Source organism: Ammospiza caudacuta, chromosome 5 (genome assembly GCF_027887145.1).
Source record: "Ammospiza caudacuta isolate bAmmCau1 chromosome 5, bAmmCau1.pri, whole genome shotgun sequence".
In the NCBI taxonomy this organism is placed as follows: Eukaryota; Metazoa; Chordata; class Aves; order Passeriformes; family Passerellidae; genus Ammospiza; species Ammospiza caudacuta.
In genome coordinates this window covers 35774254-35789546 of record NC_080597.1, presented here as the reverse complement: position 1 = coordinate 35789546, position 15293 = coordinate 35774254, and the positions used below count along the sequence as shown (strand labels likewise).

At 34.8% G+C, this 15293-nt stretch overlaps 1 protein-coding gene across 2 annotated transcripts in view; it reads right to left on the bottom strand.

Annotated features, from left to right (window-relative positions):
- POC1B (POC1 centriolar protein B) overlaps positions 1–15293 on the bottom strand; it is a 45243-nt gene that overhangs the window by 20962 nt on the left and 8988 nt on the right. Inside the window, exons 4-10 of one of the 2 annotated variants that reach the window (XM_058804831.1) lie at positions 14935–15114; positions 13630–13752; positions 12641–12756; positions 12145–12278; positions 11309–11377; positions 8245–8397; positions 705–791 (exon numbers count right to left, since the gene is read on the bottom strand). In XM_058804831.1, the coding sequence (XP_058660814.1) occupies positions 705–791; positions 8245–8397; positions 11309–11377; positions 12145–12278; positions 12641–12756; positions 13630–13752; positions 14935–15114 (862 nt within the window). The remainder of the gene's footprint in view (positions 1–704; positions 792–8244; positions 8398–11308; positions 11378–12144; positions 12279–12640; positions 12757–13629; positions 13753–14934; positions 15115–15293) is intronic. The other variant, XM_058804832.1, reaches the window with a different exon arrangement.

Here is a 15293-nt window from a genome sequence, read left to right as displayed (position 1 = left end):
CCACACAAACTTTTTATGGTAACTAAAATGCTTAAGACACAATTTTGCATTCACAGGAACAGATTCAGAGCTAAAAGAAAAATTCTCATTTTAACCTAATTCTAGAACAGCATGTCTTTTAGATTTCATACCAGGAGAGCATATTTCTCCTCCCACGAAACTGCCGCTAAAACATTGCCTTCCTCTCCTCCCACACGCCATACCAATGTCATATGTAAAGCTAACACTAGAAGACTCTAATCCCATCATTCTGTCTTAAAATGTATTACCTTTTTTTTTCCTTCTAGGGAACTATTAAATGCCTTAAAAGGAGAAATAATAAAACATCAGTTTTAGAATTGTATTGGTGAGACAATGATTCTTTAGTGCTACCATTATTTGAAGATAACAAAAAGTGTTTGAGAATAAGCCACGAATTTTAACAGGAATATTTAGATGTACTTAGCATGGGCTTATAAACAGAATTTGTGCTTAGTATAGTGGTAAAACTGTAGGTATAAAAAGAAAGCTTTGCTATTACACCATCTTCTGGTTAGACTTGGGAACTGTGACAAAGTTTAAGTTGAGAATTTAGGATATTGAGCTCTGAGCACTTGACAACTGCTAAAAAATTAATTTCATTCATATGGACAGTAAAAGCACATTTCCAGAACGTGTTAGCTATACCTTACCCTCTTCCTTTTTCTTTTTTTAAAGTAACTTACAGGAGTACTCATATATGAAGATGTTCTAATATCGAAGATAACTGGGTCAGGTGTTTGCATATCAGGCACATCAAAGGTAGGGTCAACCTGTTGAAAATAAATTATATCATTATTTCAGCACCAACACAGAAAAGGAAATAAGACTGAAATAAAAAGTGAGAACACACTTAGCAGCCTAGATCAATTGGCTCCCAATCCCTATTCAAGTTCCTTAAGTCATCCAGTACTAACAGACTGTTGATATGCTTACTTCTTCGGTACCAACTCTGATTGCCAAAATAACTTTGAAAGCACTTCTGTGGAAAACAGGTAGTAGGTAACACTGAAATCTGTGATAAGGTAACAGATCAAAGACAAAAGATGTTGCTCCTGAAACCACAGGAAAAAATGCTTTATACCGGGACAAATTCAGAGGCTGATTGATCAGAAAGAATGATAGATGACAGAAATGTCATTACAGTATCTGCAATTTTGCTCTTAATATCAGTTACTACTTGCTTATTTTTGGCCATAGGAGTTAATCTATAACTTTAGCAATATTTTGCTAATGTCCTTTCCAGAAAGTGAAGCATTAGGAAAGTACAAGAGAATATGAAATTAGAGAAAGCTGCTTTTATCTTATGGTTTCACCAAAGAGATCAGAATAACATCCCTATAAAAAATCCGTGTGCATATTATCCCTACCACTATATTACCTAGGTGTATCACAGCCTAAGATGTTTGCCTTCTCAGAATGATGCATGGAAGTACTATTCTTAATATTTTATGAAATTGGCAAAATTTACAGAAAGACCAGATGACTTTGAAATCACCAAGAAGTCTGATGTAATATCATCAGTAATCCAGAGACAGTATTAATCCCAACCACCTTATTGAAAGCAGAAAAAAAATCCCAGAACCCCCAAAGCTCACACTTGCCTAGTGACAGGATTAAGTTTGGTCACTGAAAGTTTCTTAGCTACAAGGGTCATTTTACTTTGACTTCTCAAGAGGAAGATACTACTATTTCACCTGAAGTCTGCCAAAAGTCTGGCTCAGCCAGAGCTGCTCTCTCAGTAACTGCTTCAGTGCTATTTCCAAAAGGAAAAATCCCTGATGTCCATACATTGGTATAAAGACTTTTAGGTCAGAGACATGTTTGTTAAGTATCTAGAATTCAATCTCATATCTGGAATTAATAGTCAGGGAAGGAGGGCAGCAACACCTTATACTGCCTGAAGACTTTTCATTCAGTTTATTTAAATTTACATAACTTAAATGCAGAAATTTAGGTTAAAATTAATAGAAGTAAAATCTCCCTCAGTAAATACAAGTTGAAGAGGATGGACAAAGTTTACTAGCAAACTAGAAGGTAAAGAAACATTTAAAAACAGATATTACCTGATTATTCAAAGTGAAAATCATTCTTACTCTTTGCAGCACTTACAAATCAGAGATGACAGACCTTTCTCAAGGTGAGATCTTAACACTGTTTTTAAGCTTGTTCACTTCTCTGAGTAGCAGTGCTTAGCTCTTTCTTTTACTCAGTTTCAACAAGCCATTCTTCATCTGTGATCTTTTTTTTTTTGTCTTCTGATTACAGGTGCATCAGTCAAGAATGAGCAGGGACTCAGGGACAATCAAGAAAACCCATTCAGCTACATGGTCATCACAGCTGAACACTTAAAATTCTCTCTCATTTGTAGATATCAGGATCAAGCCTTGTTTTCTTTCAATTTTGTCAAATAGAATTGGAAGAAAGAAAGGGAAAGAGGAGAACCAAAGCCAGGTAACACGGTCTATGTAAAAACCTCTATTTAGCTGAAAATTCTACCATTTTAACTGGACTTCTCCTTTAGAATCTTCTCTGCAGAAACATGATTAATCAAAACTTCCTCTGCATACAGTATTGCTTACCACTTTTTCAGTGTTAAGGTGAGCAGGAGAGGAAGTGCAAATTTTACTGTTTTGCCTCTGTACATATCATATCTATTGAGATTACACACAGCCAACTGTCCACAGAGTTTCCATTTGTTCAATGCCCAGGATAATCAGGGTCAGTTGCTTCTGACATTGTGAGCCCTACAATAAATATAATTACTGCATTATCCAAGTGCCAATCATACTAGGGACAGGTAAGACAAAAGTCACTTTCTGACATGCATCATTTGGGCACTGAAGAGAGGACAATGCATCTGCAGGATTCTGCAGAAGGGGGACAGTAGGTGCCTACTGCCTATCAGTACTCTAATGTGGAGGAACTACTGCAGTATTATCACTAATAGCTCTTGAAACATCTTCTTTGAGATAGTATCTCTTTGTTGCATACATGGAGATATTGCAGAATGAGTTAAATTCTTGATACTGGGTGGTAAATAAATACATGGTATTATTAAGTTTTTAAAAATGCTCTTTTTGTAGAAGTGTCAAATCCTGAAGAAAGAATCAAAGTTCCTCTGATTATGCTTCTGCTTGTTGCTTTACCAGTGATAAGGGGAGAATGAAGACCACTGTAAACACTGACTGGAGGTGGAGGAACTGTCATAAGCCATACTAAAATAATTAATATAAAATTATTAAGCAACTAGTCAGAAATAGCATCTAAAAGGTGTTTAAAAATGCACAAAAATATAAAGGCTGTATCCAAGTCCTTCATACAAATATTAGTGTTTAATATTGCACTAAAAATGAATGAGGTAATGGAATGAAGCTAAAAGTAAAAGTTTCAAATTACTTGACATTTCCTGACAAGGTGATGTGGTTAGCTGTAAAATAATCTTACCAAGGGAAATCTTCAAGGTAAGTCTTTGAAAAGACTTACCTTTAAGAAACAAGACAGAAAAACCTGAGCACTAAAATGCAAGGTAGGGAGTACTGTCACATATTACAGGTTTTCAAAAACACTCTTTTCAAAGCCTTGCTTTAATTACCTGGTAAACTGATACATACATATTTTCAATATCATCTTTTAACATGATAATGCAGTTATCACATTTTGATCCATAATACAATAAAATATATTTGAAGGGAAGGTTTCTACAGAATCTCTCATGAATTAGAAAAATTCAAAGAGGAAGTTTTAAATTACTCACAAAGTATTTCTTAGGAAAGTGATTTGTGAAATAGTCTCTCCAAATACATTAAGAGAAAATTAGGTTTCAATTTGACTAAACACTGTTCTAGTTCTAGACTGGGGCCCTCAAGCAAGCCATATAATCTTTTTTCTACTGCCATCTAGTGTATATTTGAATTTCCTTCATCTGAGAAAATATTTACAACTGAAAATATGCTGCAAATTTTAAGATTTAATTAAATCAATAAAAGCTCTTTGTGCACAAGAGATAAACTCTATGCACATTAATGTGTTCAAACCTCAAAGCTGTTTTGAAACAAATTAACTTATTTTAAAGAAGTCTTCAGCACATGAAAGGTCAATTACATACAATCATGGCAAATTCAGAAATACAATTCTCACCAAGTGGAATGTAGTTTTTAGTATACTTCACTAAAATTGCATAACTGATTAAACTACTATTTTCAAATAACTCCACAAGGTCCTTATGTTAAACAGAGACAACAACTGGGATTTATCTCAGCTAAATTTAGACATACTGCTAGACACCTGTATTTGAGCTGATAATCACCTAAGATTATCTCTGTGACCAACAGAAAAAAATAGGTACCTTTAAAGAACAAATAATTTATTTACAATTCCAAGTTGTCTGAAAAAATGAAATTATCATAAGCATTAAAACTCTACTTACTTGAATATTCAAGAATCACATTGATGAGTGCAGTTGGGGGACAATTATAAAGTTTTACAACTCAAGAACATGAAATTCAACACTGCTTTAAAATTCAGGCTACTGCTGGGCTGAGAAGAAAAAACTAATGATTTTCTTGTAAAAGTTAATTATGCCTCAAAAATAGGTAGGTAGAGAGAAAATAAAATAGGGAAGGTATCTGAAATTTTACTGGTTCAATGTTTAGCTTTGAAGAGTGAATAAGAAAAAGTAATCAGAAAAGCAAAATACACTCAAGCTTCATCTTTCTGTTACTATCCTGAAGGCAAAACACCAGATGATACCTGCAATTCCTAATGCCCCTGTGCCAGCTGCTTTATTCAAAGCAGCATTTCCAACAGGTGATGTGTGAAAACATGGCAACTGTGCCTCTGATCCCAGCTGAATAAATTCTAAGCCAGCTCCATTTTTGTGTATACTATTCCCCCAGAATATAGTTCTGGAATTACAGGGACTTTGTCACACTAAGACAAGCAGGGAAAGAAAAGCAATTGCTAACCAAAAGCAGTAAAAAAAACATTAGGAATTTTTAAAAATAGGGGGCAAATTACTTTCCTCTTGAGTTCTGCCTGCACATCTGTTTAACTTTTTGTGTTCTAATACCTTTAATTTTATCCTAAGGCAATCCCTCTTCAGTCCTGTTGTAGAGGTGACTAAACCAGCTGAGCATAACTCAAGGCAATGTATTACACCACATCTCAAGCATTTAGAAGACATTGTAGTAGTGGCTTATAGCAAACCTTAAGCAGTCATTGATACTTTGAAAAAATCCCATCTCCAAACTGCCTCCTCCGCCTGCCTGTAACTCTTGTTCATGTTACCAGGTCTCTTACTTGTTACTTCTGTTTAGTTTTGATGAATTATCTTACTCTGTTCACTTAGAAATATGACGAGAAAGGAAGAAAATAAGGAAGAAAGGAAGCAGTTCTACATATGATCTGAGGTGTAGATGAGATAATAGGGAAAAATTGTCATTACAACTGCTATGCTCTAGTGGAATAGATCACACAGAGAGATAGGGGAATCTCCAAACCTCTTCAAGACGCCCTAACCAGACACAGCTGAACTGATGTCCCACTGGTAGGAAGAACAGATCATCTCCAGAAGCTCCCTCTGACATGCCTGTGATTCCATTCCTCCTTTCCCTTATATATTAGAAACATGATGAGCCATTGAAAGATGAGGGTAGGACTGCAGTGGAACAGCCTAATGCTAGAATTCTCTGTATTGCCTCTGGCTTAGAAAGAGGTTGGCATGTAAAAAAATATTTTAACAGAAGAAGGACAAAAATACTTTTTTTGTCCTTTTCTTTTTTGTACTTTTTTTTCCTTTTTCTTTTTTTTTTCCAGATTACAGCGCAGTGGGCCTAGACATTTTGTTTTTCTCAGTTAGAAGAGGAAATAGTTAAGAAGATGAAGCACTGAAAAATTTCAAGCACAGTGCTACCTAAGAATTAGTGCATGCTAATGAAAGCATGTTACTTCTGGTAGTAACCTGATACCAGTTTAGTCTGTATAAATCATGGTTTTGTCCAGCTGGTGAGGTCTACTCTTCCTGATCACAACAAAAATCCCACAATTTTTGTTGAGACAGATAGGAGGAGCCATAAAAACAAGAAAAGACAAATGGAGTGAGAAAATGTGATAATTTCACCTTAACACCATCTCAATTATTATACCATTACATTAATTCTAAAAATTAGCTGCAAAAACGATTCTAATCACTATCACTCTATTATTTAATTTAACAATATGAAAATATATTATATTACAATAATGAGTTTTGTTGAAACTGCCAGACACTGTTTTGTCTCAAAGAATATAACATACTTGATATTTACCTGAGAGAAAGATATTCTAGTAAGAATATAATGTTAATAGAAAACTAAATGAAGTGACTCTCATTAAAATCCTGAAATCAGGCCAGAAAATATAACACAGAGTCCAAAACTTTGCTATGACAAAGCCATAGAGCTCTTTCACTACTATGGAGCAGCCCAGGAGCCTATCAGCTGCTACAAATGCTGCAGCCATTAATAAATGCATACATAAAGCTAAGTTAACTCTGTCAAAGCTAACTAATAAATAATTTCTTGAAATTCAGCTACTGAATTTCCTTGATGAGCCTTTTCAGGATTGATAATGAGGCTTCCTAGCCTTAGTTTAACTTCAGCCTGAACTCATTAATGCTTTTCCAGAGCTTCTTAATTACCCAGGACAAGAAAAAAAATTGAAAAATTAATTTAGAGTATATTCACATCTTTACCAGACATGTAAACAGCAGAGAGGTCTGGAAATGTTGACCTGAAAAGAAGACAATGGACCCCTGCAGCTATAAGCCATTGTGTTTAGTACATGTTGTAACTGAGTGCAATTTGAATGGTCTTGTAGCAAAATGTTGCTCCAGCAAGACTGGCTTGAGTCTGCTGGCAAATGCTTAGATTGAGTTTGTTCTGGCACTGACCACCTATACTGAAGGCTGGTACCAGTAAACTAGAAGGAACTTCATTCATTTACCTTACAACAAATATGAAAGTCCAGCACGGAAGTTTGTTTATGAAGTTTGTTCATTAATGAAGCTTTTGGTCAGAACAGGATGCAGTCATCCTGTTCTGACCAAAATGCTAAGGATTAGAAAGCTACACATCCAACTTGGCAATGGAACCAGGCACAGAAGAAATCTTATTTTGTCAGAGTTCTCTTCCTCCAGCAAATGTTCTCAATCTTTATACCACTCATTTGCATGTATTCATACTGGAAACACAGCCACCCACCCAAAAAAAAGCTCAATATCCCCAAATGTCTGTTTTAAAACTCTGAGCAGGAAACAAATGCCATGGCAGCAGTATCTACATTTTCTATGTAGGCAACCAGGCAATGGTGAATTTCTATAGTACTGTGATAGCATATTACAGCAACCAGAAAGTTCTGATTGCTGTTCTAGATTTATCTCAGGTAAGTTTTTCAACACCAGAGGAACCTGGAGACTATCAAAAAAGAGAAGAAAATACAGGTAATCACCATGCAGAAGCCAGCCAGCTCTATCAGGGACTATGACAAATAAAGTGTAAACAACGACCTCATTGAAGGCATAGCACTGTTTACCTACTGGGCACAACTTTCAGACTATTTGACAAACACAAGATTTTTCCTAATACTGACACAGAACATTTGGCATTGCACTTTTATTCCCTAATTTCCAACACTTTCAATGGATGCCAGTAGATAGTTTGACAGTAACTACTGTTCAAGAATGAAATATCAGGAAATCAGACACCATAGTGCTGTAAAACACACTGCTAGCCTAGAAAGTCTTTTAGGTAGATATCAAGACCTTCTCACAACACCTAAAGGTCTTGGAAAGAGGGACAGCTTGTGACAAGCAAGTATTTGACTTTCAGTAATATCACCACACTGCCCTCCTTACAATGATGTATTTTGATAAGTATTGTAAAGCTCAAGATACCTACTGCAACACTTGCAGAGTTATTTCAGAAACCAGATTATCAGGTATGTTTTGGTTGAATGAGATGTAGAGTATAGACCCAGAAGAAGCATGAAAGTAATTTCAGCTTAAACCTGCCAGCATCAGCTTGCCTAGTCACCCTAATGAGGATTCATAAATTATGATTGCTTCAAAAGTATTACACATAACAATAAAAAGCTCCCTGATATACATAAAACATATTTAACTATAAATGTCAGACAGTGTTAACAGAAGCTTCTTGTTTCCTATATTAGACAATTTATTGCACTCACCTCAACTGATGTAATTGTTTCATCATGGAAATGACATGACCTTGGGTAAACATCAAGAAGATGAGGAGGATCATCAATATGTGTTCTTCTAAAATTGTGTTTGAGAACTTCTTCATAATCCAAAGTATCAAAGTTGGTTTTCCATAGTAACACCTATAAGAAATCTTCATATCAGTAACTACTTGCAGGCTATTCAGTGCTCAAAACCTAACTATTCAGTAAAGTCTGCTATTACTAGTAGATAACTGCATTATAACAATACTGCAGTGATGTCTTAGTCCAATCTCTACTGCAACACAGGCACTTCCCTAGAGTATCTTTACTTCAAATCTAAAAGATGTGGTTCAATCTATTCAAAAAGTAACCCCTAAAACACATCTATAATCACAAACTGTCCCACTGAGCTGTCCCAAGTTACTTTTCTGCCAGATTAAGGGATCATATACTGTTAATTTCTGCCCCCTATAAAGGCTTGCAGGTCTAACAAGAAAGTTTGAAGGAATAAGAGAAATGAGAGAGTTCCACAGAACTCTGAAACACCTGATTTCCAGTGTTTTGGCAACAGGAATCTCTTTTCTGAACTCTGTCTCATTATGTTCTAGGTAGAAACCATATCTGAAGTCACACATATATGACCAAATGCAGAAGGTCATGGGACACAGAGGTAGTCCAAAGATATTCTATCCAGTCTTATAAATATTCCACATAGGCTACTACTTTTCAAACCAATAGGTATAACTTTGCTCTTTCACATAAAAGGTCTTATGTTTTCCATGGCAACAGGTTAATGAAATAAATTGCAATGTGCATATACTGCCAAAACTGTGAGGAACATGACAGAACACTACACTTTGAGATCTTCTTTGTTTGAGGAAAGAAGCAAATAGAAAGAAACAAAAGTATCCAGTGTTTGTTTCAAATATTTAACCTGCATCTGAACTGTCAGCTGGTTCTGCACCAACCAGAAACTTGATACAAGAAGCAGAGATACTGGTTTTCCTTCTTTGATGGAAAGGTATGGAAGGATCTGTTGATTGAAAACATCTTGAAATAATATATGTATGACGGAAGCAGTCTTGCATAAACTTAAGAGTGTATCAGCTGCCTCCAGTGCATGCTGTGAACAGACAATATATTTTGGGTACTGCATGAGGGGTAGAAGATGATACTTCTATGGCTAACCTCTGCTCATAAGCATGACATTGCCAGCAGAACTTTCCCAACAAATACACCCTACAATTACAGTAAACCAATAATCACAGTGAATTGAGAACTCCTCCTGGCACACCTGGAAGAAGGCTGTGGACAGGTCAGCAAAGTGGAATGTTTAAGAAGTATGTGTGTATAACCAAAAGAAAATGGACACAGAATAAAGTTCTCATGTTTACTATAGATAAAGATATACACCTTGGTAGTTACCCAACAGTGGGTAGCACATTTTAAAACTTAAAAAAGTGAAAGCTGCAAAGTAACTACTCCTCTCCCACCAAAATTTTCATAAAACAAAGGGAATAACTTCAACAAACCAGGAAGGCCCATTTTAAGGTAATTGAAAGTTACTAGATCTGCTATGACTACTTTTTAATTCAACATTTCATCAGTGTTTCCTGATGAAACTGATCTTCCCTCTCATATATTCACCATGAACCCACTATATCAAACTGCTGAGGACTAGAAGACATGGATTTTTACTACTTTTTCCATGCTCTCATGCCCCAGCTTTACAACAGAAAATCAGGGCAGGAAAAAGGCAATGACATGACAGCACTGAACACACATGCCATTCAGGGGGCCCCAAGTTCAAAGAACTTTGAAGTAAGACAGGCATTACCAGGGTGTGGGAGGCTGTGTTAGGTTTAATACTTTAAGTCTTTGCCTTCATCAGAGCTTCTCAGATTAATCTTCTGTCATGTGAACACATTCACTTTTGCTCCTCTCAAGTATAATGTACCAAGTCATAAAACTCAAAATATTCATGGAAGGTAAGGTCAACAATTCAGAATTACATGGGACTAAGTTGCATTTTGGGACTTATAAATAAGATTTTAACTTCAGTATGGAAAATCAAAGATCATACTAGTGAGTCAAGAAATAAATATCTTTCCCCCATTCTCAGTTGGTTTTTGTGGGGTTTTTTCCCTGCTTGTAAAATTAATATTGGATGTCTGATAACATTTTCGCTTTTCCAATAACTTCAAGTCCTGATAGTACACTTTACTTAATACATCCTGATAGAAAGCATTTTTTTTTATCTTCCAAGACCATCTCTGCTACTAGCTGAAATTTATTTCAAACTGCACAAAACAGAATATAGCCATGAATTATGGTAAACTCAAAAAATCTTAATTTCAACAGCATAGCTTTTTTTATCGACATTGAGCTTTTAGCTTTTTGTAACAGGAAAACATGAAAAAGACAGCTAAGGAACATTTCAGACTGAAAATTTAAATATTGTGCTACAAAATTTATTTCTTTTTGGAAACTTTATAGACCTGATAGAGATGATTTCAAGATAGATAGTATGTGTTCTTAATTATTTATTTATTACAGAAGACAGAGATTAATTATGAGACTTACTGTTTAACTTTTTTTTTAATGCCCAAATGACTCTTCTTCCCTTTATAAAATCCAGTACTTTACTGTTTCACCAAAGTAAATTAGTAAAGGTAACATAAGAGGTTTTTTTCCCCAATTCTAGCCAAAGTTTTCCCAGTAATACAACTTAATACCTACAATTACAGAGTAAGGACTTTAAAAGCAGTGAAAACCTAACAAAGCAGGTACCACTTAATACTAATTGCAATATAACTACTTCATTGACACTGAATTGCAACACTTTAAATATTCTTAGTCAAAAACCACTAAATATTTTTAGCCATATTATTGAAATATGTAAAATGGGTGTGGTTAGTCTTCTCCTCATAACATCCAATGGAAAGTCTATATAACACATAAGTAGCCAGAATGCATGTGAGTAATTAGCAAGTTATTGTGATATAGTATATTTAACTCCCATTCACTGTAACAACTAAGACATTTCATTCAAGGAGACAATACCACAAACCTGAGCATCCACTCCACCTGAGGCAAAACTTTCACCACCTTTTGAAAAAGCCACACAAAGTACAGGTCCCTGGAAAAAAAAATAGCATACAGTAAAATTAGGCTATTACTGTAATCATGATATTTTAGTGCAGAGTAAAACACCAATGCCATTACCTAATGTAATAGATTTTTCAATTTTAATAAAATAAGGAACAATTTTTTAAAATAAGGAACAATTGTAGTGAAATTTCTGCAAAACTTCATTGAAAAGTTAATATTGCACATTTTCATAAGATGCTACATTACAACTCCAACAATCTATACTAGGAAAATAATGGCAGTGTCCTTAGATTTTATACTTCATCTTTGCAATGAAAAATTACAATATATATATTACATTACTCAAGGCAATATGTTTGAATGATTTATTATCAAAAATAGGGTTTGATTGGCATTAACAGGAAAAGGAGGAAATGCCTGCCATTCTTCACAAAGGTTATCCTCTGTAAGCTTCCCCCTCCTTAGAAAACACTGTTTTTCAATAAACAATAGGACTGAAGTGCCAAATAACATGATTTTGAAATTTAAGTGAATTATTAATGAATTTAGAACATGAGCTTTTACTTAACATCAAGTGTTTCACATTGACAGATAAAAAGCATGCTAACAGGTAAAAACTGATGCATTTTCTTAACCACTTGTGACAAGGTGTGTTAACACAACACCTTGTTGTCCACTAAATTTCATCTGGAAGTTGCAAGATAAAAGACACAATGGCATAAATGTTACTTTCCCTCTGTAAAGATACTGAACAGCCTATTAAGATCTCCATTTAAAGAGGGTTATTGTGTATACCTTGTGTCCATGAAGAGTGTAAATAAGTCTTTCTCCTAAGAGGTCCAGAATCTTAAGGGTACCGTCAGAAGAAGCAGTGATGAGGTAGTTACCAGAAGGATGGAATGATATACAATTAACCCCTGCTCTGTGAACTGATTTACAGAAGACAATATTCAAAAGCTGTAGATATCTACTATGAAGGTATGTACACTTTATTTCTTTGCTCTTTTCTACTTCCCAAAGAACTACTTCATTTAAGGAAAAAACAACAAAAGTGCTGAGGCATAGAAGACTTGTCAGAGTATTTGCTTAGTTCAGGTCTAAAAATTAAGGGAAGCAAAGAAATAAAAAGTATTCAGACTAGATTCTTGGTGTTGCTAGACTACAAAAAGATACTTACAACATGTCAATATGACTTGTTTGTCAACTTTCCCCAATAATACTCTTAATAAATCACATTTAATTGCAAAGAGTCCCATTGTAAAGAAAATAAAACAAACTACATTGTTTTTACCTTTGAAATGCTGCAGTAGCTTGTTCGTTCGAATATCCCATAGTTTCACTGTGTTATTGGAACCTGCAGAAGCTATACATGTTCCACTTGGGTTGAAATCCACAAAAGTTGGAAATCTAAATATAATTAATGAAAACAGACTTATAATGTGTTCCCACAGGTATAATACCTAGGTGCATGTATATATATAAAGCCCACGATATTAACACTAAGCTGCTACAAACTTGTGTGGAATCTATATGTATGGAAACTCAAATAAGGCATTTCAAGGAACTGAAATAAGCATAAGAAAACAAGATGTACATGACAAATCATCTCACTTTTGTTGAAAACACGATATAATTGATCCAAGTCAAACTTTCAGAGTTTGTGCTAGAGTACAAAGTTCCTGGAAGATAGTGCTACAAAGAGTTCATAACAAATAAAAGAATTTTGTCTAAGAACTGACAACACTTAGGACTTGAAAAAGGATGAAGGCAGACATGAAATCAGCAAAGCATATATAGAAGCTAAATATTCCACTGAGTTGTTAACTAAAACTCTGGATCCAAGACGTTTAAGACAACTGCATAGAAGTAAAAGCACATATTTTTTAAACTTAAATTAGGCAGATCACTGCAAGTGTTACTGAAAGTAACAAAATACTGTTTTCATCAACAAGTGGAAAAGTCTTCAAGCTTTCTTCTTGTTGAAGCATCCAATATCAAATAGCATTACCAAAATTGAGGGAAAACATGGAAACATTCCAAAATCCAAGAATAATCTTACTTCTGTTTAGATTATCTCTTGTTTGCTGTAAAACAGCTGTATAAGTGCAGCCAGTTAACCTCTTTAGAAAAACATTACATGAATTATTTTAGTTGACATGGGTCGTAGAAGTCTGATCTGTTTTCAGATTTAACATATATAGATGTTAAAAGCACAGGATATTAAATTAATGCCAGTAAAATTACACTATTACATTTCTCCTTTTTTCTAGTAAAACTTACCCTTCATAATCTGAGAAGGTATTAATGCAAATTTTATTTCTTGTATCCCAGAGTTTAATAGATTTGTCCTCACCACAAGATGCTATTATTCTTCCATCAGGCGAAAATCTGGAACACACAAGTCTATACATTACTTAAGAACTGATTCTGCCCATATTAGCACTAGAGACATAAGTAACAAAACACCAGAACCAAGGAAGCCTGTTTGAAATAAGGATGCATCACACTTAAAGGACATTTGAACTTCTGGTATTTCTCATGGACTAATAAAACTGAAAAGCTTCTTCCCTATTTCACTTTGACCCATTTCATAAGGAACTACAATTACAAACAGAGCCATAAGCAAGAGGAAGAGAGGGGGTTGAGGGGACGGTGTCAGCAACCTAAGGATGTCACTACAGATGACTAAGAGATTAGTAAAGAAAATTATAGGTAAAAAGACACAGAGGATACAGCAGAATCTTGTGTTCAATGTTAACCTATATTTATGTTCTCTGAGTTCTTTCTAAACTTATAAATAGCAGGCAAAGAATTCACAATTATTCCTAGACTAGCAGACCAGGTTTTAAAAGAGGAAAAGTGATTTGTCTATAACTTCCTCAAGCATTATTATTTCACTTACTGAGCAACTGCACAATGACACTGAAAAACTGTTCAAGAACTTTCAAATGTGATTTCCTAGAACTTTCCTTTTTCTTATATCAGGCCTCTTAGCTGCAGATTTTCCATTAATATGGAGGAAAGGAAAAATTTTTTAAAAAGATAGCAAACAATATTTTCTTGCCTTTGAGAAGCTGTCCTGTCTTTAAAGAGTATGAATCCTAACCTGCAGTCCAAAGGCCATTTCTTTTACCTTTTCCAATTACGTAAGCTTAACTCATCTGGTTCATGACCATTCTTTAATGCCACTATGATTCCAAGAATACTTGAGAAAACCCCTACAACGCATAGATAAATCTAGACATGAGTGCTGGGAAATAATACAACAAAAAACCAAACAAAACTGGAGAAAGACAGCACACTGACTAAAAATAAATACAGAAGACCCCATTTGTCCTTTACTGTAGTAGAATGAAGACAGTAACTGATTTAGTATGTTCACATATTAACATAGAGCAAGCTTTCATACTTCAGCTAGGTCTACACAAAACTTGTGCACATAAGATTCATTTATTAAAATTTAATTACTGGTGAGAGATAATTACTTGTCATTCACAGATGTTTCTTCCCTTATTTCTACCCTGAGATACAAAATCCCCTTTGTTAGGAATTCTACTTTACCAAGAGAATAAAAACAACACTTACTTGGCACAGCAAACCCAACCAGTGTGTTGGAATAGGGTAAACAAAAGGCGCTGAGAGCAAACACTCCATATTTTTATTAATTTATCATTGGATGCTGAAACTACAGAGTAGCCATCATGGGAGAAGCTCACACTCCGAACAGGGGCTGTATGACCTTTCAGTACTGATGATTCTCCATAGCTAAGGGGGGAGCAAAGAAAAGGAAACAAAACCCCAAATACCAAGTCAAAAATCACAGTTATATTAAAGAGCTTCAATCCCCATAAAACTCAATGTTGGCATTTTTATAATCTTACTCAAATGAAAAAGCAGTATACAGAGGCCAAATCTTAATGGCACCATTATATTTTACTTATTTA